Source organism: Anabrus simplex, chromosome 1, assembly GCF_040414725.1.
Source record: "Anabrus simplex isolate iqAnaSimp1 chromosome 1, ASM4041472v1, whole genome shotgun sequence".
Lineage (NCBI taxonomy): Eukaryota > Metazoa > Arthropoda > Insecta > Orthoptera > Tettigoniidae > Anabrus > Anabrus simplex.
In genome coordinates this window covers 480,733,825-480,760,799 of record NC_090265.1, presented here as the reverse complement: position 1 = coordinate 480,760,799, position 26,975 = coordinate 480,733,825, and the positions used below count along the sequence as shown (strand labels likewise).

Here is a 26,975-nt window from a genome sequence, read left to right as displayed (position 1 = left end):
ACTATCCTAAACGAGGACATCCAAGCCCTGGGGATACACCACTGAGACTTCTGGGTAGGCACTGGGGACACTTTCCAACCAAAATACCCCCAACAACGAAGAAGGTTATCCCATCACAGAGATGCAAAGTCTGTGTGACACGGGGTCTGAGGAAGGAATCTTCATTTGAATACCACCGGTGCAAGGTGGCGCTGCACACATATATGACTGTTTTATGATCTGCCATACACATAAAGACTTTACAAAGTACATCTGACGGTAGTTTGAATATTTCATCTCATTAGGTTGCTGCAAAGCATGCTTTTTCAGTGTCGGTGATATAATGTAAAGTATTGAAAATAAATGGTACACCAAGGCATAAATAAGTTCAATTAAACGGTATGTGAATGGGTTAACTTCATTTTTCTCCTGCCTATTCTTTCCTGACCTTCTATTATTTATCTCTTCTGTAGTATTTACATTAATTTTTCTTTACTGTCTTTCTGTTGCCTATGTGAATAGGTAAAAGATAGGGTTTTCGTTGCATCAGGCTTGTACAGTTTAATGTGTGTATATTTGTGCTCTTGGTATAAATGTAACCGGTTTCCAGTGGTTACACGACATATAGTAAAAAAAGGAAAACGTAAAATTACACGGCATTTTAACATCAGGTGAACTGCATCAAGTATAAACAAATAAACATCAGGTTGGGCAACGTGGCTTCTATAAGAAAGGGTGTAGAGCGGCATGGAAACCCTACCAGGGCCATTGGGATACGTAGGTTGTGGGTTTCTAGAAAAATCAACGGTGATCTCTTGATCTGCGATATTATTTTCCAAAATAAACATTACAAAGAAAATTCGAAACAAAATCCATGAATTCAAAAATCCAGGTACGATATCTCAAAACAACAAATTAGATGTAAATTACCAAGGGCTTTTACAAATACAATATTGAGTGAATGTTAACACGCTTTCAGACAATTGCGCCACATAATGGAAACAAGAGAAAAATCAGAAATACTTAAACTTGACACAGAGGCCAGTTCAACTTGCTGCCACACCAAAAACACTTCTGATGAGGGGCAGAGGAAAAAGTAGCATGCGTCAAGTGATACAAAGTTACTGGAGGCAAACCCCGAGGGAAATGAAATTAATCTACTGATTACACGGATTAAAAAAACTAAAAGAAAAGGGAAATGCCTCCAAAGTCAAACAGGCAGGCCCAGCTGAAAAGCTAAGGCATCTGAATAATTGAGTGGCGAGTCTGGGCAAGTAGGGGTAAACTCCTTTGTGAAAATACAATCAAACATTAAATATAGATTAAGATGGAAATGAAACCAACAGTGCTTACCCCAAGGTACCCCTGGGAGGGAGGATCGCCAACGTGCGTCTGATCACTGGACTGATGAGGAACAAAAAGACCATGAAATTTTGCCTCGCTCTCTTAAGAAGGCAAAGCTGGCCCCGGTGCAATCACCAAGTAACCAATCAGACCACAGGAGCTTCTCTCTCGTCACCTACATCCACCAATCAAAACCTCCTACCAAGTCGCGATGTTTTCACAATATTCCAGAACATCACCTAACCTTAATTGCGAACTTTCCATCTTCCAAAATTAGTAAAAACATGCTTCTAGAATCGACAGGAGCAGACACACCCTGTTCCGAAAGTCAGCATCACGAAAATTTCCAGGACATAAAAATATCACTCAGCAATAATAATAATTTACAATTTAGTAGTTACATTTCCAAATTGAGATAGATAAAAGGAATACAATGCCTTTGCTGGCGGGACCTAGTGTTTACAGTGCACTGTGTCTTCTCTGGTATGGGCTAGAGCAATCTTGTTACTTTCATTGATCTGTCTCAGGTTTATCCTTGGCTTTGACAAAATGAAAGTGACTGAGGTATGAGTGATGCTAGTAATGCCATTCCTTCTGCAACCAGTCCCTGCTATGAATGGTGTGAAAAGATTGCTCATAGAGTCAGTGGGTGCATGCATTTCAGTGGGCTTGGCTGACTGATATGTAATAGCAACTTCTGGCTCGGTGAGGAAAGCAACGGGAAACTATCCCGCTCCTCATTTCCCTAGTACGCCTCTTCAGTGATGCCTAGGCCATCTGTGACAGCTGATGGCAGAGCTGTTGAGGATCCAACCAGCCTTCGGGCTGAGGACTAAACACACATACAAAAGGAATACAAATAAAATATTCTGCAATAATATTTTACACCACATAGTAAACGTTTGTTTGAAAGGGACATATTCCATAGGTCATATCCAAGATGATATTTTACACAACATAGTAAACGTTTCTTTGAATGAGACATATTTCACAGGTCTCAATAAATATTTGTATATTTCTCAGTTTAGAATAATTGTTGTATCTGTTGTACATAAGAGATGTAAATGAATCTTTGTAATTCAGTGTTATGCTATTTCTGATTCTCAGTACATAAATATACAACCCAGCAATTTTAACTTTTTCCTCTGCGGCAAGAGGTGTGATAGGTGATCTTTACTCATTTTGGGTCGCTGAACATGAATCTGTTGTCCAATGGTGTGTATCACGCCACGTTTGCTCGCAATAGGTGTATCAAAATTGGAGATGTACTTGAATATTAAATATAAAAAGTACTGACAAATGTTGATAATTTTGGAATATTTATAATTTTTTATAACATTTATATTTTGAAATAGTTGAATATTGTCTTGAATTATTCTATACCCTGAATAATTGTTGAGTATAAAATGAAATATTTAGCATTTATTGTAATATAATACTGATTTACACATAAACACATGAACGAACAACTCTGAGGCAAAGACACTTCAACAATTTATTTTGACAATTCAGTGCAATCTGCAAGCAAAAAATATAACTTTTATTCGGTATCTTTTATGAATTAATAAATATTTTTAAAAAATTAACAGTCCTAGATGTCCCCTTGGAATGAACACTTGGCTGCCCAGCGTCTGACTGCATCATGTTTTTCTTCTCTTTTTAAACACCAACAGTAGTCGACCATCATTGGTACATCCCACCTCCTCTGGTATCTTGCCTCCCTGATGTCCTGGTGTAACCTCTCTCCCATTTCTTCACTAACAGCCCCAAGATTTTCCAGAAAGTGATTGAGAAGAGAATGAAGGAAGTGCACTTTCAGACTCATTATACACCCCAACTCTTTCATGTGATCCAACATCGTTTTCACTATTGTTTCGTATTGTTAATCCTTTACATTTCCTAGGAACTTCATCATGACGTCCCTTATTGAAATCTATGCAGTACGTTCCTCATCATCTGTTTGAAGTTTCTGTCTTTCAGAAGCTTTCTAATTTGTGGTTCATTAACAATGCCTACCTTGACCTTTGCGTCAGATTAATTTGGAAAATGTATTTAAAAAGGGGCTGCTTTTGTCCAAGGCCTTAACAAACTGCATCATGATTCCCAGTTTGATGTGTAGCAGTGGCAAAATAATTGTTTGTGGGTCAACTAAGCAGCATTTGTAACATTTTTTACACCAGGTATCAAAACTTCTCTCTTGGGCCAGCAAGGTGTAGACCAGTGTTTATCCCTGCCTCCGCTGTCCCATTCACATAAATAACAAGGGAATTTAATGAAACCTGCTTATTGTCCTAACTGAATACCACACACCGTCAAGTCACTACACACATCCCACCGGTGCTCCTGATATTTGATTTTATCTAAATAACTTTGATTTGTGATATAATTTTATTTTAGTGAAATGGAATGAGCCACAGGAATCGGAGCTATAATGTTTCCATTGTGAAGTAGTAGAGCCTTTAAGGTCCGACTCCATGGCTAAATGTTAGTGTGCTGGCCTTTGGTCACAGGGGTCCTGGGTTCGATTCCCGGCAGGGTCGGGAATTTTAACCATCATTGATTAATTTCACTGGCATGGGGGCTAGATGTATGATGTTGTCTTCATCATCATTTCATCCTCATCACGACGCGCAGTTTGCCTACGGGCGTCAAATCAAAAGACCTGCACCTGACGAGCCGAACATGTCTTCGGACACTCCCGGCACTAAAAGAAATACGCCATTTCAATTTATTTACAGCCTTTAAGCACCTCTTAGATGAATCCACAAACAATCTCCATTCTTCAGGATTGTAATACCTCCCTTGCTGTTCTATCAGTCCTGGAATGTCGCAGCAGTAGGTCAGATCATCGTCCTTCTTGAAATACTTCCTGAACTCCTTTTTTCTATGTCTGTACCAAGAAAAGGTAGTTCCAGTCGCACAAAGAATTTTTTCTTTCAGTCGTGACCCTAGCAGTTCACTTTTTCCTTCGTGAGACAAAGGTCAAAAAAATCAAAATCACTTTATTTGCAAATGAGGTGTCTACCTCAGTGGCAAGTGGTACACTAAAATACATTATTATCAAGCACTAAATTTTAAATTAACAAGAGAAGAAGTCATTTTCCTGAAATACAGTATTATACAATTTACACCAACAATATGTTTTCAATTAAATACACAGCTCATCGGTTAATAAATTTATATTGCTTACAAAATTCTACTTATAATAATCTCCTGTACTTACAAACATAGTCAACTGCCATAAGATTAAAATTTGCTTTTTTTACCATTTTGGAACCTAAGTAGCATAACGACCTGCTGCGTCTTAACCAGATCCCCTGTTGCCACCGCTTTTCAGAGTTCCTGAAGGGCCTTCAGAGCTACCGTAGCGGTCCCAGGGTCTTCGAAGTCCCCACTATACTTTACCCCTACAGGCAGTTCCCTACTTTGGCTGTCCAATCTCCATAGACCAGGGGATGGAGTTAATTTATTCACAAACATTTTTTATTGACAATAACTTGCACTGGTCGAATGCTCTCTAACATTTAATTTCTTTTCTCTGTTCCTGTTTATTCTCTTCTTGAATATCTGTACAGATTTTGGAAAAGGATCAAACACTACCCCTGGTAAACTGTTCCACTCCTTCACGCTCTTCCCAATGAATGAAAATTTACCCCAGTTGCTTGTGCTAAAATCCCTTCTAATTTTGTACTTGTGGTCAGTCCTGCCAATATAATAATTTTCCAACTGAAGCCTCTCACGGATTTCTCCCCATGCTTCCTCTCCTGTATAGGCTCTATATAATCCTATAAGTCTAGTTTTCTCCCTTCTCTTACTTAAAGTTTCCCACCCAAGTTTCTCTTAACATTTCTGTTACACTACTTTTTCTCCTGAAATCCTCTGTTACAAATCTTGCTGCTTTCCTCTGCACACCATTAGGTATTCCTGCTGAGGAACCCAAACACTGCATATATTCCAATAACAGATGAACCATACTTAAGTAACTTTTCTCTTTTAATTATTTGTTGCCTGCTTTTTAAGTAGCCTCATTATGACTTATAACAATCTGTATGCTTTCCCAACAATGTCATCAACATGACTCTTCCAGTGCAAATCACTTTCTAATCTCACACCTAAGGATTTGCACTTGCCATCTTTTGGGAGAATGACCTCATCCAAAGTATATTGAAATTCAGTTTTAAAGCTCCTGTTTGTAAATGTTGTAACAGTATTTTTGCCTCCATTAACCTTCATATTATTCTCTTCAACCTATTGTTGGATACTGTCAAGGTCCCTTTGTAATTCTGAACAATCCTCAGTGTTATTTATTTCCCTATAAACAATTATGTCATCTGCATACAATATTATTTTTGATGTTATGTTGTTCCCTAAATTGTTTGCATATATTAAGAAAAGTAATGGACAGATTATACTATCTTGTGCAATTCCCTTCCAAACTTTCTCTTCCTGTAATACATTATTTCCCACTTTTACTTTCTGAACCCTTGAATTTATAAATGCTCTTATCCAACGTATAACCCTTATGTCCAATCCTACTCCCTCCAATTTCTTTAATAATATTCCATGTTCCACTCTATCAAAAAGCTTTAGAAAGGTTTATGGCTATGCAATCTAACTGGCCTCCTGAATCCAGCTGATCTGTTATGTCCTGCTGAAATCCCACCAGTTGTGCCTCACAAGAAAATTTCTTTCTAAATTCATACTGGCTCCTCATGAACCAATTTTATCATCACATACCCCTTCGATGTACTTTGCTATTAAACTCTCCAGTATTTTACAAACTACACTGGTCAGGCTGAATGGTCAGTAGTTCTCAGGTTTCCTTTTATCACCCGTTCCTTTATAAATCGGTATTATTATAGATTCCTTCCATTCCTTTGGTATTACACTATTATTTATGACATAGTCAAAGAGAAATTTTAAATAAGTCATTATATACCACCCCATTGTTTTTAATACCTCCCCAGTAATTTGATCACTCCCTGCTGCTTTTCATTGCTGAAGCAGTTGGATTTCTCTGAAAATATCCTCATTTGTGAATGAGAAGCTTCTTGTTTCCTTATGTGTCTCTCCCTCTCTATCTTCTGTTTCGGTTTTCATCTCCTGACAATCTTCTACTGAATCTCTGAATTCTCTACTAAATAGATTTGCTTTCTCAATATCTGTTAAAAAGTGTTCACCCCCTTCTCCCACCATTGTGGGAATTTGGATTCCTTTTCCTTTTTGATTCCTAATATATGAATACAAAATTTTCCATTTCCCTCTTGAAGTATGCCATTCATATAATGAATTAATAAATAGCTCGATGTTAAATCTTATAATAGTATGCTTGGTATATTACGATCCAAATAGCTAGTTGTCTCGTTATGCAGAAAAGTTGAAATTAAACACCATTGTGAAGAGAAATAAGTAACACAGAGTGCAATATTAGAACAATTGAGAATCACAGTTGACAAACGAACGTATCTTTAAGATAAATGGTCGAGTAGTTCCCGAGGTGGTGAAGAGATAGTGTTATTGTATTGAATAGGTGGAACCATAATATATTATTAATTTAATTGTAATCTCAGTTCAATACGGACCAAAAATGAAATGAAATTCTTATCTTCCAGTTCAAGTTTACTTGCGATAAGTAGCATTATGCAGGGCCATTGACCTGGATTTTGGCCTCCTTTAGACATCAAGCATCATCATTTCAAGAATGTGCTTGAGAAGCAGTCCCTTGGTCAGTAATACTATTGTTTTAAGATAGTTTCTGCGAAGGTGGGGCAGGTTGGATCCACTGATTGTATTAAATTCATTTTCATCCATGAATTCTTCGTCATGTGTTTTGAATTCTGGTCAGTGGATGATTTTGGACTTTCAAATTGTCATTACATTTCGTCTCATTGTGTTCCATTAGGGGCCGATGACCTAGGTGTTAGGCCTCTTTAAACAACAAGCATCATCATCAATTTACCAAGTGAGATGGTTGATAAATTTCAAACTTCTTTGAAATCATTTCAATAGAGGACTTGCTATACAATTGATATTGTGTCTGCCACCTGTACTACAGCCTTAAATGCAGATCATGGATGATGATGATGATGGTAAACAGTTTATATGTTATGAGTTTCAGAGTTTTCTGCAGAGCAGAGTAGAGGTGAATGGATATTTCTTAGGTATCTATGATCCACCCTAATATTTTCTTTCAATTATTGCTCACAAATCACTCTACATAACCCCTAGACAATTACAATTTGCTTTATGTCACACCAGCATGGTATGTCTTACGGTGATGATGGGATAGGAAAGGTCTAGGAGTGGTATTCCCCTGTGGGTGGGGGTGGTAGAATAACACCCATGGTATCTCCTGCCTGTTGTAAGAGGCGAATAAAAGGGGTCCCAGGGGTTCTTAACTTGGGAGTGTGAGTTTGTGACCACGGGGCCCTCAGCTGAGTCCTGTCATTGCTTCCACTTGTGCCTGGCTCCTCACTTTCATCTATCCTATCTGACTTTCCTTGTTCAACTCCTGTTCTTTTCCGACCCCGACGGTATTAGAGCACTTGAGGCCTAGGGAGTATTTAATTTTCACACCCTTAGTGGCCTTTGTCTTCCTTTGGCCGATACCTTTATTTTTCAAAGTGTCGGAGCCCTTGCATTTTTTCCCTCTGATTAGTGTTATATAAAGAATGGTTGCCAAGTTGTACTTCCTCTTAAAACAATAATCACCACCACCACCTCTAGGAGCGGGAAGGAAGTGGCTGTGGCTTCAGTTAAGGTACAGCCCCAGCTTTTGCCTGATGTGAAAATGGGAAATGACGGAAAAATATATTCAGGACTGTCGACAGTGGGTTTTGAACCCATTATCTCCCAGGTGCAAGTTCACAGCTGCGTGCCCCTAACCGCACGGCCAACTCGCCTGGTATAACCCTTAGATATTTGCAACAAATATGCTAGGTTGCATATTCCAATATTATGTTCAGAATAGTTTCAATGACGGATTATAAGGTATGGGTCGGATGCATTGTTTCACTTCCAAAGCAACAGAAATGAAAAGAAATTGGTTGACATTGTAATTAAAGACAGCTATGCACTTCTTATCCCCAGATTTACCTCATGCTACTACTACTATCTGCGTCTCACGAGAAGTCGGAGCAGCTTGTAGGTACAGAACAAGTAACATACCACACTAAGCTACAAACATTAGTCATGGTAAACAGTGCGAGCTCTCTGAAAGAGATGCGTGTTCATTATGCAGTACGTACAGTGGATGTGTAACTAAAGCGCAATTGCACTACCAATTTGAAAATTCACAGCAGCCCCTTAGTTCACAAGAATCACCGCTGACAGAACTGATGTTTCTTATCAGGCCTTGGGACTTGAGATTGGTGCATGCAGAGCACCCATTACCCTGCATGCACGCAACTTCTCGTCAGATGACCATATTACTAACAGGCTGAGTAGTTTGGATGGTGGAGCGCTCTCCTTCCGAGCCCTACTTGGGAGGTTTGATCCTGGCTCAGTCCGGTGGTATTTGAAGGTGCTCAGATACATCAGCCTCATGTCGGTAAATTTGCTGGCACATAACAAGAACTCCTGCAGAACAAAATTCTGGCATCTCAGTGTCTCCAAAACACTGTAAAAGTAGTTAGTGGGACATAAAATAAATAAATAATTACATCAGGATATGTGGGAACTACAGAGGCGTCAAACTAACTTCAATGTGTCTTCGCAAATCGTACGAGAGTGTAGTTCACAGGTGGTATGTTGATCAGTGATGCGTATCAAACTCTCCAGATCTTGATCTATTATACAAGGAACTCCACATTGTGTTCAGTGATTTGGAGAAAGACTTTGACCACCTTTCGAGAAAGATTGTCTGTGTGGCATTGCGACACAAAACATCTTTCATGGGTGTCTAAGGCTGATTCAGGTTATGTATGCTCATCCCTCGACCAGAGTGAAAGCTGGTTCAAGTGTATGTGAAGGGTTTTCTGTAGAAGTTGGTGTGCATCATTGTCATTAACTACTTGATAGAGCATGTGATACCAGAACTACCAGGAACCCTACTGTTGTTGAAACATGTGATGAAATTGAGGCAACCTTAAATGAATGGAGAACATTACTAGTTAGAAGTGGGCTTTGGATTAGTTGTTAGAAAACAGAATACATGTTCTTCAGCGTCTCTGAGCCAAAGCTGTTTTTTGTGCATAATACTGTTCTCCTAGTTGGCGAACCACTGATGGTAGATAATTTGAAATATCCCTGCTCTGTCATTACACTGATGTCATAATGGATGACAATGTCAGGCAACACATCATTTTTGGCTGGATGTCTTGTGCAGTTGAAGGATGCCCATAAAACTTAAAGGGGGGAAGTCTTCAGGACAGTCATCAAAACTGCCCTTGTGTATGACTCAGAATGCTGGTCAACACAGAAAAAACAGGGTCATAAGGAGCATGCCACAGATGGAAATGCTGCAGTGGTCTGCGGGCATTACTCTGTCCAAACAATTGTGTAGTGACCATGTGCAAGGATCCTTCAGTATCATCACTATCAGTGAGAAATTGGAGATGTATGGTATGGGCATTTCAAACGACATGATGAAGATCATCCTGTAGAGCAGCGGTGCAGAAATTTTCTCTGAATTGAGGAGCCAGCAAGAATCCCACCAACCTGATACCAATAAAAATCGAGTTGTGCTACTTACCATTGACCTTGGTATTACATTTTCTAATCTTAACATTTAAACTGTCCAGAAATATTAAATTAAAGAGTTATAGTAGGACTATTAGCTGTAAATGCTAGTGTTTTACAAAATTCAAAAGATACTGAACATAGGCATACAATGCTACAGAATAGTAACCTAATTCTTTCATCATTGTTTGTGACCATGGATGTGCTTTGTGGACTTGCTATTAAAGATATACAGGTCCACAGCCCTTGCAGATCAGATTCATTTACTGCAGTTATATTCATATTATACATCATCAAATCAAATCACACAGGCTGTTTCTTTCTAATGATGATCTGAATCTGTCTCGTATAAGTCCTCACTTACATGATGTTGTAGAGACTAGAAGAACACACACAATAGATAATAGCTGTCCCAGAATAGAAAATCCATCACTGCTTGCTAACTCCAAAAGTTCAAACAAGTTTTTTCGTCTTCCAAGAACTTTGAACTCAAACCACTAATTTTGTATGCATTGTATGTAGTTCTCACTGTTTTCACATTTTGCAGATCAGTTCCAGTTGGCCATGCAAAGGTATCAGATAATATTGTGGTCTTTTCTACAGTTTCATGAAACAAAAATCTTTCCTTCCTGCAAATCGACAGCAGAACTAACAAATGGTCCAACTTCCTTCAGTTGTATGTCTTGGAAAATGCCACTAATGGAGATATTTGTAACAAATTTATCATCATTTGGGCCAGGGGTAGTTTTGTGAAATTCAAGTGATGCTATTGTACTTTTCATATGTAGTTCATTAGTGCTGAGAATTAGCTACTCCCTCTGAATCCAGAAAAATGCACAGCATTTGAACAAATTTAAAATCAGTGAGTTTTCTCAGTAGAACTTTTGCCACTGGAGTTGTTTTATCGTCACTTGCAATTACATTTTCCAAGTGCACAATGATACATTTTCTGTTTCCCACAGGCACCTCCAGACATTTCAAGGTAACGTGAAAGACTGTGTCATCGCTCCAAAAGACAAGTGTGACAAACACAAAAATTTACATGACAAAAATAAAAATCAGCGTGTCAATGACGTGGCAAGGAGAGGTGCATGACGTGGCAAAAGTAGGTTAACGGACTAAAGCCATTGGACCCATGCTAATGACAGAGCAACAGTTATCCAAAACCTCACAGTAAATGCTGGAGTAGAGACAAAAGAGGACATCATAAAAATAAGTTTCAGATTTTCAGTTCCTAAGTATTAATCAGAAATAAACATAAATATTATTTCTAAATATTTGAGTGTGACTTGATAGAGAACAAATAAGAATGGAGAAAGGCTTGCAAACTTGTGCAAAAGACACAAGATGAGAATCATGACCACACAATGTAAAGCCAAGGCGCGTAAAAAGACAACCTGGGTAAGTCCGGCTAATAGAATTGGTGAAAGGCAGATAGACCCCGTAGCGATCTGAGACAAAAACCATGCGGAGATCATGAACACCAAAGTCAGGAAAAACAGCAGAATGGAGTAGTGACCACTATCTCACTGAAATCAAATGTAGATGGATACCAAACAGAACTAGGAGAAACACGAAAACAAACTCACACCAGATCGACAGAGAACTGCTGAACAAAAACAGAGGTCAATACATGAAGAACCTGACAGTGGAGAGTAAATGGGAAAACTTAAAGAACAAGGTTAGAGAAGAATCCAAACAATTGGCTACTAATAACAAGAGAAGGAAGCATGAGTGGTGGACAGAAGAATGTGAAGAGGTGGTAGAGTAAAGGAGGAAGATGTGGGTAAGGTGGCAGACTACCAAGAAGGAAGAGGACCTGTCAACAATTGAGACAGCGAGAAGGATGGCTGCCAAGACGATCAGGAATTCCAGAAGGAAAAGGTGGAATGAGAGGCTGGAAGAAGCTGATCATACATTTAAGAAGAACAAATCACGATCCTTCTTTAAGGAGATGAAGAGCAGGCTAAAGGGTTATGAGGCGAAAGAACCTTTTGTGAAAGGACAAGATGGCAAGTTGAAATAGGTGAAAAAGACGTATGCGAGGAAATGGCAAGATATTTCAAATATCTACTGAACACAGAAGAACCCACAGGAAGTCGGACTCTACAATACAGCAGAGACATCAACCTTGAACGAGCACTCACCAGAACAGAAGTTGTGAAGGCAATCAAGGATCTCAAGAACAACAAAGTGGCAGGTAATGATGGTATATGCGGCGAGGAGATCAAATGGGGTCGTCCTACAATGGAAGAAAGCATGTACAGAATAATAATAGACATCTGGATAAATAAGAAGATACCTAGCGACTGGAAAGTAGCCATAATTATACCAGTACCTAAGAAAGGAAACAAAAGAATACTGGATAACTACAGAGGTATCTCACTGCTAAACATTGGGTACAAGATACTCTCGAAATTATTGCTGAATAGAATGGAAGCACAGCTTGAATCGACCATAGGAGAATACCAGAGTGGTTTCCGGAAAGGGAGAAACTGCGTAGAACAGATCTTTGGACTCAAGAGAATCATAGAACACAGACACAGGAAAGGAAAGAACACAATAGTGACATTTGTAGACTTCACAAAAGCCTATGACTCGATAGACAGGAACACACTACTGAACATCCTACGTGACAGAGGATTGGATTCTATGACACATGCATTGGTGGGGGAAACATTGAAGGCTACAACTGCTAGAGTATGTTGTCAGACAGCTTCGAAATTAAGACAGGAGTCCGACGAGGGAATGGTCTGTCACCAATAATATTTAACCTAGTTTTGGATGAAGTGGTGAAGCAGTGGAGACAGTTGAGTAGAACCATGGGAATTGAACGTGTACAGGTTGGATATAAGATCAAAAAGAATGTCATAGTAGATTACCTTGCCTTCGCAGATGATATGGTGTTGTTACATCAGAAGGAAGAAGACGCGAAGTTGGCACTAGCAAATCTAGGCGAGACTGCAGCAAAGGTTGGTCTAAAAGTAGCCTACAACAAGACAAAGGTACTGAATATGAAGACCGACTGGAATGTAAAAGGACAAGTGGTAGAGAGAGTTGACAGATTCCGGTACCTAGGTAAGAACATCATGGGTAAAGTACAAAGCAACAAAAGTACCATAGACAGAGCTCAACTGCTGCTGAAACTACAATATGCAGCCATTACTACATGTGGAAAGAAGAACCTCTCGAGGAACGCCAAACTGCGACACTACATGATAACCATCAGGAATGCTGCATTATATGCAACTGAAATGCTGACATTAGGCAAAAGAGCATGCGTACAATTGGAGAAGGAGGAAAGAAGAATCTTGAGACATATATGGGGCACCAAAAAGCAAGGTGAAATCTGGGTACACAGATCAAGCCAGGAACTATATGAGAGTCTAGAACCAATCTCAAGTGCGATAAGAAGGAGAAGGTTAGGGTTTGTTCGACATCTCATGAGGATGGACGACAGTAGGCTGACGAAGAAATGGAATGCAACCTGCTTAACTGGAAATAAGTGGATGAATGAAGTCAGAGAAGATTGGGAGACTATTGGCATAAAGGAAAAATATCCACTGATGACAGTACAGGATAGGTCCAAATTCAGAAAGCTCACGGAAGGTTACAGATGGACGGACACCAGGATCCAGATTCAGATCACGGAAGCAGAAAGAAAGAGGAGGAATGAGAGAATGAAGAGGTATTGGGAAGTGCGAAGACGTGCTGAACAAGTCACTCATGATCCTCAGGGCTCGTAAGGAACTGAATAGAATAGAATCTGACGATGCCCTTTCAAGAATGAAATATGTCATTCTTTGTTTAATAGTGTGTATTTTTATCCCTTGTTTAACAACGTGGGTTTTTTACAGGTATTGTGCGTTCCACAGACTGAAGAGCTTTAACTAAGTCAACACTGGAAAGTATGGCTTCCTTCTTAACAAAATAAAACATATTCAGTTCAAAAGTTATAAAAGTCCCAGATTTTACAGAAAGAAGTCGGTATGGGAGTGTAGACTGAACTTTTACACTCATTGTACAACCCAACTTCCTGAAGTTTTTCAACATTGTTTTAACAGTGTTCTTATGATTTTGATCTCTTTAATTCCCTAGAAAGTTTTCAGTAACAGATCTGAAGAACTTGAATGTGTCCTTTCTTCTGTCATTCATAGTCTTCTCAAACTCCTTGTCCTCCATCTATATTCATCAGTAAAGAGGACCAGAAAAAATGCCAGAGTTCAATTTTTCTTGGATGTGACGAAGGGAAATTTTGTTAGATACTTGAAGCAGGGCCCTATTTTGGTAGAGCTCTTATAAACTTTGTCATTAAACCCAGTCTGATATATAGTAGCAGAAACAAGACCTTTTGAGGGTTGACAAGCAGTTCATGTTGGATGTGTTTAGTTCCACACACAAAATGTCTACGCTCTCCCCATATGTTCACACTTCAATGCGTTGACTTTATTCAGTTGTTCCATTCACATAAAAATTGAACATTTTCATGTGCCCATCTTGTCCTATAAACATTATGAATTTTCAATTATGTTCTGTAGTTAACAGTACCTTCATATTCTAATACCTCTTTCATTTTAACTGAATGGGTCGCAGCATTGAATCCATATACATTTCTATTATGCAGTAATGTTCCTTTGAGGCTCTCGTTGGATGAGGCAAAAAATGTCTCCACAAACTAGGATCATGATCAGTTCCATTGAAGTGCATTAACTTGTTTATTTTATTGCAGTAAACCAAGGAATCATTCTGTGAAAATAAAGGAACTACAGTCATTCCTTTTCCCTGTGTGTCTACCTTGAAAAATTTGTTCTTGGTGCCAGAAGATCCTTACATTTAAGCCAAAAGCCTAGTAGTTCGGCAGATTAGTTTGGCAAAATCAAATCTTATACAACATTAATTTTTACTCTGAGGGAACCATTGTGCAGTAAAGTCATCTTCAGGTTTGTAAGCACAGTCATCATCATCATCATCAATGAATGACTTCAGAGATTTCACAACTTTCAATATCATCATCTATTATGTTCTCTAAATCAGCACAAGAAAGAGGGGTAGGTAGGTTTTCTCTATGTGAATCTGGCTTAATGACTGAACAAATAGATAGAGAATTTGTTTCTTTAATGTCTACTAATTGACCGTAACTCATAAGTAGTGTAAAGGAACAAATAAGTGCAAATCAAATCATATATAGAAATAGAAACATTGAAAGGAAATGCGTAATGGGATAGTATGTGTTCCTTTCAATGTTCCTATCCTTCTGTGTATGACTTGAACATCATTAATTTGGTCATTAGACCTCCTCCAAATTGCACCTCCCAACACAGTTCTTTGGTATCTATGCCTTATTCTAATGTCCAGGTTTCACCTTCAAGTAAGCTTAGTAAGCTTTTTCACCTAGTGTCATTGTAATCCTTCAGAGAGGTTCCATGAGGTTTTATGCCAGAGCAGAGTTCACTGTAAGAGATTTGGCAAGGAAACTTGGGACCTGTTTCACCAAACTCTAATGAAATGTTCTGGTAATATTTCCTGGTTGAGAAACCTGCATCACTGATCCAAGTCATCATCAGCTGGCTTATTTAAAGCAGCTGTTAGTAGGGAGGCCTGGACCAGATTGTCTGCCTGTGTCCATTGAGGACTTGGCACTTCCAGAAGGAGCAGCTTACTATATGACAATCATATTTCCACTGGAGTTCATTTTTGTGTTTCATAAATATTTTTCTACCTCAGTAAACAATTTTACTTTACTAGATTTGCATATAAGACAGCAAGCTAATATTATCACATGCCATGCTCATAGTATAAACTTCAGAAATGGCTGCCAAGAATAACAAAAGTGTTAAGCAAATGAGTTTCTTACAAAAATTGCTTGAAAATATGAATACCCTATTTGGAAAGTACTATGCTTCTCTGAATAGAAACACCAAGCAGAAGAAATGGGTAGACAAATGGGTAAAGAGAGTGTCCACATTCTGGAAAGTCAGGGGAAAAAATTTTGGTCAGCAAAAGTCAGGGAAATAGACAAAAAGTCTGGAAAGTCAGGGAAGTCTTCCCCATTGATGGATTTGAGGGGATATTTTTAGGCTCTAGTCTGCTGTAACTCAGGCTATTGTAGCATTTATTTTTCAGGTATGTTTTCACAAGAAGTGCACAACAATTCTGCAATTTTTGTTGTGCCCTTGAGTCATTTCTTTCAAACATTTTTATGTTATTCTTTTTTATTTCAGTTCTAAGATGTTTTCTTGAAACTCATGACAATGGCTAACAAGCAGTGTTGTACATTTAATCAATTTTGACCAGACAGTAAAGTGTTCCCCAAACTGAGTGGTTGGTTGGACATATTATTACAAGATATTAGAATCATTCCATATTGACGGTTTTTATTTTACAAAGGTGAAAAAATGAGTGTATCCTCCTAATTCAGTACATCATATGGACAATATATTGGACATGTTGGTAAATGATGCAACATCAGCATATTGTAAAATGTGTTGTAAATTGTTCAAACTTAGTAATATGGGTAAACAAGCAGTCACTTCTCATGCTAAACGACCTACTCCTATAAAATACATGAAAGCTATATCTTCCCAACCAACAATTTCTTTTCTTGCAAAGAATACCTCTACTCCATCTCCACTTGAAGATACACAGCCACTGCTACAAAGTAATTAGCAGTGCCAGGAACAAATCAAAGAAGTTTAAATACTTTCAGTGTGAATGAAGATGATGATACATTGGCTGAAGCCATATGGGCTCTCCAGGTTGTCACTGGGAAGATGTCTCTCAACTCTTGTGATGAAACCTCCACAGCTTTCAAAACAATGTTCCCAGACAGTAAAATTGCTCAAAACTTCATTATGGATTAGCCCCATATTTTAAAGAAAGTGTGCAAAATGACTTAAATCAGTGCTCTGACTATGTTGTTTGTTTTGATGAATCGTTACACAAATTTGTCCAAAGAGGACAAATGTACTTGTGTGGAAGGTTTTGGGATGTGCAGTAAATCTTCAGAAAGTTTCAATAAGGTATTGGAATAGTGTATTTTTAGGCAGGGCAACTGTGGATCACTTATTAGATGGGTTTATGCCCAGTTGCAGAAAAGCCAATCAAAGTTTGACTGGAGTTTGTTTGGCAATCAGTGTGGGTTTGATTGGCAATCATCCCATGTGAGTTGCAGAAACGCCGATCAGTGTTTGATCGACGATCAATCTTCCATCAGATTTGACTAGCAAATTCATGCTGACCAAGCACTGATTCTCCAATCAGTGCTTGTAGTCTTTAAACTCAAGGATACTTTTCTTTCATTAAATACATCTGATTAAACGATTCAGTGATAAATAAATTCAAGTTCATGTAGAAAGTGCGATTTGAGTGACGTACTATTTTGTTTTCCGCAGACATTATTCTAACATATAACCTCTATCTTCAACATGGAACTTGTTAAGTTATATCAATCAAATTTTGAAATAAATACTTATATCTGGCATATTAATATCCATGTAAAGCCAGACTTTTTATAATTAATAAGCCAACGTACCAAAACTTCAACCTACCCGCAGCATGGTTGTTTATTCTTTTGTAATTTTGCCCACACCAGTTTTTAAAAATTTTAAATTATGTGCTAGTATTCCTGAACTATATTAAGTAAGCAGACTCTATCATTCCATGAAAAATTTGGCCCTCTCCCTTTCTTAGTGTCGATAACACTCATATTGTCGAAAATTAATTAAATCAAATGAAAGCCTCAAAATCAGCTCTTTTCTCACTTTTCTCAAACACGATCAGGATCAGCTGTTCCTTTATTCACTGCCACTTTGATGTCTTTGCTAGACACCAAAGAGGATAAAATAGACATCATCCTTAACTAATCAACACGACAGTGGTCGCTAGTTGTGCTGTTGCAGATTGCTTTCTTTCTCGGATTTTCAATCAGTAAATTGGAGAAAGTTGATCAGGGTTTAGGTTTTCTTCAACGCACACTGGAATCAAAGTTGTTGGCAATCAGCTGATCTGCCATTAAGGACTGATTTGATGGACCTTTTTGCAACCGGGCATTATACTTGGACTTTCCTTACCTTTTGGAAATATTTTGCAAGTCTCATTGTTAACCTCAGTTTTATTTAAAAACTTGAAAATCATTTGCAAGTCCTAAACCCCATGGGCAAATCTCTTCTTGATATAGGCATATGCAGTTCGCAATAGAGAATAGAGCCATTAAAGCTGGGATCTCCAAAATTGACTGGGACCTTTTTTCAGGTCTCTGTACAGTCTTTTTAAAGATAGCCCTGCTCGACATGCTAAATATACAGACATACCAAGCACTGCATTTCCTTACAAGTTCACTGCAATAAGATGGTTGGAAAATGTATGCTGTGTTGATCAAGCACTTAAAATATACAATCATATGGACAAATTTGTGAAAGAGTACACTGAGAAAAACAACAAAAACCTTCAATACCTTAGAGAAGCTGTGAAGAATCCACTACTTATGGCAAAATTAAGTGCTTCTAGCAGTATTTTGTCAGACGTTTAACCTTTCCTCAGAAGATTTCAAAGTCAGAAACCTATGGTGCCTTACCTTTTTACGTTGCTTGAAGAACTTATGAAAAACATAATGATGAGATTTGTTCAGTCTGAAAAGATAGCTGAAGCAAGTACTTCCCAAAAGTTAAATTTAGACTTACAAGATAGTGCCAATCTGCTTTCAGTAGGAAAAGTTGATATGGTTATGTTCTGAAAAGGAAAAAGTTACTTTTATGAATGAGTTCAAAAATCTCTTGATCACCATTACACCCTTCCACCTATCAATAATTCCATGAATATTCATAAAGCGGGGGTTTACTGCGTATTTCATGACGGTGGTTGGAAGTATATGTTCAGCTAGCTACTCAGGGCAAAATATTTCAATTCTGTTCTCCAATCATATAAACAAATCGCAGGTTCCGTTGAAGAGTGATAATATACGCAATTAATCATTCAGTTCCCCCCCAAAACCTAGTAATGTTCCGTGAAAATGCTCCTAACTTAACATAAATATATATTATTAGCTCTTATACTACTTTATGGCTACGTATTTTAAGTTACACTCAGAAAGAAAACGTATAAATAGTCCTATATCTAATTTATTAGCATGCTAATATCATATTAATGAAATAAAAATTAAGTTCTGGGCAATAGCGAAAAGAAAATGAAGTTACATTACTATCCTTGCATTCAAAAATCAACACCATAAACATAATTGAAATTTGTTAAATTACAATCTTTGAATTCATTATTTATCATTATCGTCTTGTTGTATGACTACAGTTCATCATTTCAACATATATCATGGGGTAAGAGAGGGTTAAATCTGTATTTATAAGGAGGGAGTGGTATTTCTTCCTGTTTGGTTTATTTGGATTTTCGTTGGATTTTCGTAATGACTTGTTCGTGACATGAGATAAGCAATATGTTTCCCAAGTAATCTTATCAAAACATCAATGCGTTTTAAATAATTCTATCTATACTAATACCAAGTATATCATTATTATATTCTTTCATATGTGCCAGAAGAAATCAAATATTCTCAGTAGTGAGTGCCACAACTAAGATAATCAATCAGTTCAAACAACGAAACTCGCGCCATTCGATCATAATAAACTCATAGTGTGCCGTAGCCCTGTATGTTCTCAACTAGCTCTCAAAATGACAGACTTTCATGAACATTACTTAAAATGTTGCTATCATTTTAACGTGGAATTTATCGGTCCTGGGAAGTCAAAAGAAGTTTTGCTTAACTTGGTATTTTTTTATATAATTACTGTTTTCATAAGCATACCTATACATTGCTTTTATATATAAATTTTATTTAAAAAAGAATAAGAAGTGCTTAATACTGCATGAGGTGTGACTGCAGAGTTGTTGCCACTTACACCCATTGTTCCCTATAAGGCCTGATTCAGTGCAGAATTTTTCATAAGCAGATGAAACAGTGGCTGTCTCATAGTAATGTGTGTTGTTCTCACTCACTGTCAAGATGCAGCAGGGGATTGCTAAAGGCTACGGGAGTTAACCCTAACAGAAAATCTTCTGTAACGTTAGGTCTAGCAAGTCTGTCGGAGAGTAACTGCAATCGCTTTCAACACTTATACGAGCCTCGGATGCAAACAAAGAACTCTGAGTAGACAACAGCATCCGCAGACCCCTACCAGGTATGATGGCTCACAGCCTGATGATAGGCCAAGCCTTGCGACTGTGCAACAACCCCGGAGAAGACAACACACTCGAATAGGAACAATCAGTGTACTGAGTTTGACTGGGAAATGTGAAGAGTTAGTGGAAATGATGGAGAGAAGGAAAATATCAATTCTAGGACTGAGTGAAACTAAATGGAAAGGTAAAGGGAAGAAAGAGTTGAGGAAAAACTATACCCTCTACTGGAATGGTAACAACAGACATATGAGAAATGGAGTAGGACTGATATTGTCTAAAGAGTTAGATGGTATTACAGAGATCCGGTACATTAATGAGAGGATTATAAAGGCAACAGTTCACCTTGGAAAAGAGAAGCTGACACAGGTGCAAGTGTATACCCTTTAGACGGGTGCTATCAAAATGAAAAGAACAAGTTTCTCAAAGACCTAGAAGAGACCATCAGTGAAGAGAGGGCAATCATCATCAGGGACCTCAATACACAGCTCGAGACAGACAGGAATGGCTATAGAAGGTGATGGGACCACATGGCTATGGGAGAAGAAATTCAGAAGAGGAAGATCTCCTAAAGTTCTGCATAAGAAACGATTCGGTAGTAAAAAACAGTTGATTCAACAAGAGTCAGTCACAAGATTACCCGTTACAGCTGGGATGGTAAGAGCAAGACAGTCATTGACTATGTCATTACAGATAAAGAAAGGAGTAGACTTGTTACTGATGTCAAGGTAATACCACGTGAGAACCTCAATAGCGACCACCGGTTATTAGTAGCAGATCTGAAAGACATTAATGTACCAAAGATAACAACCAGGAAATTATCTAAGATTAAGATGTGGGAACTACAGCAGACTGGAGAAAGGACCGACTATCAGGACAGTATAACAGGACAACTGCCTACAGAAGAAGTGGAGAGTGGTGAGGTAGAGTGGACAAGATTTAAAACACCTTGATAAAAGAAGCAATAGAGGTTTGTGGGAAGACAAGTGTCAGAGTAAGGGAAAAAGAGATGCGCTGGTGGAATGAAAGAGTAAGATCCTCAATAAAGTACGAACACTGGGATCCCAAAGTACCAACAAAATCAAAGCTGGTGATGCTCAATCAGTATTTTATATCAATCTCAATCTATGGTATTGAAACCTGTACCCTCACTAAGAAAGAGTCATAAAGGAAAGGAACATGGCACAAAATAACGATATAGAGAGAAATCCAAGCCAGAACAGGTAAAGGATGAGGGGAAGATCATAGGCCTTGAGCAAATTTACCGGGGTAAGAAACTGAGAGTTAAAAGAGTAGTAGAAGTGGAAAAGATAAAGTGCTGGGAGAAATTTACTCAAAAACTGAAGGAAGACAGCAGAGGCAATATGAAACTATTGTTCAGAGTGATCAAAAACAAAAGTATTCAGTTGAAACCATCAAAGCAATTGAGTATCCTAATGGAAATCTTGCCAGGAAAGAGGAGGACATTAAGAGAGGTTTTGAGGAATCATTTTGATCACCTATTCAACAGGAGAGAAGTAGATCAGAGAATAAAAGAACCAGCTGTTGAAATCCCCATGAATCGATGAAATCAGCATGAACATGATTAAAGCAGCAGGAGTCCAGGGTTTACAGTGGCTACACAGAGTGCTCAATGCATTTTGGGTAGATGGCAAGATACCTACTGACTGGAGCAAGGGTGTCATTATCCCCCTGTTTAAGAAAGGAAATCGCTGAAAATGCTCCAGATACCAGGGAATAACACTCGTTTCTCATGGGCTTAAGATTCTTGAGAAAATCTTGGCAGATTGCGAGCCATCTTAGAGCCACAGTTTGAAGAAGAACAGTATGGCTTCAGGTCCACAACAGACCTAATCTTCAATGTCCGTATGTTAATGGAAAAATATTGGGAAAAAGGCAAAGATCTGTTTATGGTTTTCCTTGATATTGAGAAGGCATGTGACAGCATTGCAAGAGAGAAGATATGGGAATGCCTGAGAAAAAGGAATGTGCCAGAGGGACCGGTGAGGAAAGTTCAGATGCTGTATGAAAACTGTACCAGCTGTGTGCAATTGGGTGACGAACATTCATCCTGGTTGTACTTACTGGTAATAGTGAAAGCTCTTCAGCACTCGATATTTGCCACCCCCTCTGTGGCTACTGTATCTCGAGATATTACATTGCCAAGGTATGTAAAGCTTTCCACACTTTCTAGTGGATGGTTTCCTATCATGATGTTCGCTGTCATCCCTCTCTGTTTATTGCCATCACTACTGTTTTGAGTTTGCTTATCTTGAGATTGAACCTTCCATCCATTGAGTCTTGACTGTACTTGTTCCTCAGTTTCTCTTCGGATCATAACATCATCAGCAAAGGCCACTGCATTTAGTTTACTAGAGGTTTTCTTGATGTTCTTCATTATGTCATCCGTGATGGTGATAAACAATAATGGGGATAGTGCACTGCCTTGCTGGACTCCACTTTCGGTCTTTAACCAGGATATATCTTTCCGCAATAGGGACAGGGAGATCGGTTATTATCAGTACATAAAATGCTAATAGGCCTACCGATGTCGCTGATCTTCATGGATCCTACGGTAGTTTGTGTTGAGAATTGGGTCGTGGTGGTTATAGACGGTTATGGTGCGTAGTATTGAATGATCGTAAGTAATAAGATTAGTCGTCTTATAAAACTGGATATTCTTAACATTAACAGAGATTAAATAAGAGTCCAAAAGTCTCTAAATAAATTCAATAGTAGCAGTTTATGACTAACCGAGTGATTAAAATTATATTAACATGAAGGAACTGCACAGCATAGGTTGAGTAGATAAGCTCTGGACACGGCACACATATATAAGGTATAGAAAGAGGAAAATGGCTGAAATGTCATAGTTGATGCCGCTGAGGTGTCATTGTTTGACATTTTTTCTCTCTGACAAACCATTTAGTAAAGGTATAATTAATAGTTAACAATACAAAAAGAAAATGGCTGGTGCATAGGGCACAATATGAACTTCATCTACAGACCAAGAATCTCAAAAACAACATCTGGCCCTGGCCCTGGAGAAAACACCATCCAACTTTTAAAACACTATATCAAATCACAAAATTACTCCACAAGCCTCTAAATATGTGTTATTTGGAAGATCACAAGGTAAACGCTCAGGCAACCAAGCAAAGGACAACCATTTCAAGCAAAGCCACTTATAGTCCAAAAAATACGGTATTTGAACCAAACCCATTCTTATGTAGACCCCGTATCTGCCATTTAGGCCACTTGGCTCAGAATAACACTGATTCATCTGCATGATAGTCGGACACTGTTCACTGATCTTCTTTCAGTGAAGTCTGATGCAGACTTTGGGAGTTCATATTAATTATATGTTGACAGAAAAAAATCTTGTAATCAGGAATAGTTATATGAAGTGCATTGTGCAGACTCAGAAGCAGGTTCCCCCAAGGGACTTTTGGAATAATAGGAGAAAATTAACAATTAAAATTGAGTATAGAACACTAGAAACAAATTATGAAAGCTATCCTCATTTCTACATTAATTACAAGAATGGCAATTATGATGAGAGTTATGAGACAAATCAGTTAAGTGCTGGTACCTATTGTAACTATATAAAATTTTGTGAGATCTAATTAGTCTAATTAATATTCATTAAAAAACATGTACACCCCACATATATTACAAATTTTTACAAGAATATATTGGTATAAATTAAATTTAAAGATGAACCCTTGAAAAAAAAAATGCAAATGTAGAAATTTTTTTTTTTTTGTTAGTTGCTTTACGTCGCACCGGCACAGATAGGTCTTATGGCGACGATGGGGCAGGAAAAGGCTAGGAGTGGGAAGGAAGCGGCCGTGGCCTTAATTAAGGTACAGCCCCAGCATTCGCCTGGTGTGAAAATGGGAAACCACGGAAAACCATCTTCAGGGCTGCCGATAGTGGGGTTCGAACCTACTATCTCCCGAATACTGGATACTGGCCGCACTTAAGCGACTGCAGCTATCGAGCTCGGTCAAATGTAGAAATTAGAATTACTTGAATATTCTTGATATTACAAAATCTTTGAACATTTTCATAACAAAAGGTTATGTTTAGGAGTGAATTTCCTATTCTGCAAACTTGGGTACATGTTACTAACAGGATCAGTATGTTTAGAATCTTCAGTTCTGTTGTTAATACATACCTTTCACATGTAGGTTAAGTTAATGAATACAGCCATTCACCCACATAAATTTGGGCCACTCGGCTCAGAATAACACAGATTCATCTGCATGATAGTCGGACACTGTTCACTGATCTTCTTTCAGTGAAGTCTGATGCAGACTTTGGGAGTTCATATTCATTATATGTTGACAGAAAAAAATCTTGTAATCAGGAATAGTCATATGAAGTGCATTGTGCAGACTCAGAAGCAGGTACTGTCACTGATAGTTGTCAAGTGAGAAATGATAATATTGTCATATTATCTGGTGAAATTTTATGTTATTCTTCCCTGTTTTTTGTGCTAAGGACATCTGCTTGTTGGTGGTAAAGAAACACTTTCCTACTTTTTATAGTATTGTGTTTCTTTTTTTCTTCCAAGTCTAGAAAATATAATAGAGTATTTTACAATAAAATTGACAGATGAAAGGTCCATGATATTTTTTCCCATATTTTTCTCATATGTTCTGAATGTTATAAATGTGCTTTTTGAATGCTAAATATCTGATCTTACTAATCTATATTTTCTAGGTCTCGAAGAGAGAGGACCTCCAGATGATCCTCCAACTCTCTCACCACCTCCACCACCTAGTATTGGGGAGTCTCATGTTCCAATGGAGGCTTATATGCCCCCTACCACCTTCACCCATACTCCAAGCAAGGTAGTGTTAAGTAAAGGTAGTAAAAAGTGGCTAGGTGATGACATTAGTTCCATTGATACTTCAAGAATTGCTCCTAAAGAACATATTTCTACCAAAGATCTATATGAGTTTGAAGATGACAGAGGTGAAGTCGGTGAAGACAATGTTAGTATTATAGATGGTAATAGCCATAAAGTAGCAGTGTCTTTGTATCAAAGACCTGAGTCCTGTAATGCCAGTCTTCTTGTGGAGGCTGCTCTCAATGCCGCTGAGAGAGATATAGATATATCTGGCTCTTGCGTTGTGTCCACGTCAGTTGAATCTCCTTCTGTTATCAGTGCTGCTAAACCAAATGCAGAGGATCTATATCCTCTTACATCTTCATCAGCTCATCCCTTAATAAACGGACACCACCATGGTATGTCAAATACTTCTCCTTTGCATCATCCTAGAACACCACCTGAGAGTCACGAACAACATATGGACAGTTATTCATTGCACCCTAGTCAGGAGTTAGTTTCACCAGCAACAACACCAGATCCCTCTCTTCATCGATCTGAAACCCCTCAATCAAGTCATCTTCAACATATGGACAGCTATACTTTACAGCGTGGGGATATGGGCTCTCCTCAGCACAGCAGTAATGTGAATGCTCAGAACCACCACCTTCATCGTCCACAAGTTATTGACCCATACAACCTCCACCATCAAGAGGACTTGGTATCTCCAGCTGAGACGCCAAACCCACCCTCATCACGTCCTCATTTGATGGATGGTTATAATCTGCACCATCAAGAAGAAATGATGTCACCTGCAGGAACTCCTGATGACCATCGAAACCATGTTGATAGTTATAATCTACATCACCAAGAGGAGCTGGTCTCTCCTGCTGGTACTCCAACGCCACGCTATGAACTGCATCACCACCACCAAGTACCAACTGATAATTTATCTAGTGATGAAGGGGAGGGTGTAGTTGTGGCTCAGAATTTAAGTTTGGGCTTGAAGGAGAAGGCCCTTCACTTAGACTTGGCAGCAACTACTGCCGGTTACAAACAATATGAATCTTTGGAAGTGGCTCAAGACTTTGGTCGATCATCAAGTGAACGATCTGGCTTTGAACCTCTTCTTGTTGGTACTACAGCTGAGCTTCAAGGTCTCGATATGTCTGCTAGATCTGGAGGTTATCATCATGGATTTGTGTCTTCTGGTTCACAACCAATGACACGATACCACCATTTGTATGACATGGCCACAGAACGTCAGACTGTGGATTTGAGCATGTCAGGTCGTGGTGGTACTTACTCGACTTCCCCTCCTCCTCCTTATTCACATTCTGATGTGCTAAGAGTGGTAAGCCTAGACTTGACACCTGGTGGTCGACACAGTGTAGACCTCTCCCTCCCACGTTCTTCCTCCCATCACCATTCACATCATCCTCATTCGCATCACCACCATCAACTCACACCAGCAGGTAGAGTTGTAACATCTTCATCTCCTATCCCTCCTGGTACTCCCAATCACGTGGTGCCTGAATTAGGCCGGGGTCCCAACCTTATGTCCCCACTGCCTGCTGTTGGTAACCAAGCTCTAGTCGACCCTGGACGTATGATGTCTCCACCACCTCATCCTGGATACCAGAACTATCCTCTTTCACCGTCACCCTATCATCCTTCATCGCGAACTCCTCATATTACCTCTACCTCCCCTTCGACTTACCATCATTACTCAGGATATTACTAGTGCAAAAGAAACAAAATCAAAATTCTATTTTTAAACTCTTACTCAGGAGATAAATTCTCCATAAAATTAAAGGAAATCTTGACTGTATTTAGATTATATAACTCAGTAAAGAATATATGTAGGTGATAGAATTTTGAAAGGTTTGTTGCTCTGCCATGGCATCTTTTTTACATGTGTGCAGATAGACTGCAATAATCCTTTTGGCATTGG

General features: G+C 38.6%; 1 protein-coding gene across 1 annotated transcript in view; it reads left to right on the top strand.

Annotated features, from left to right (window-relative positions):
• LOC136873995 (uncharacterized) overlaps window positions 1-26,765 on the top strand; it is a 270,477-nt gene extending 243,712 nt beyond the window's left edge. Inside the window, exons 12-13 of the mRNA XM_068227561.1 lie at window positions 24,913-26,442; window positions 26,590-26,765. Coding sequence (XP_068083662.1) covers window positions 24,913-26,442; window positions 26,590-26,765 — 1,706 coding nt within the window. The remainder of the gene's footprint in view (window positions 1-24,912; window positions 26,443-26,589) is intronic.
• The last annotated feature ends 210 nt before the right edge of the window (window positions 26,766-26,975 follow it).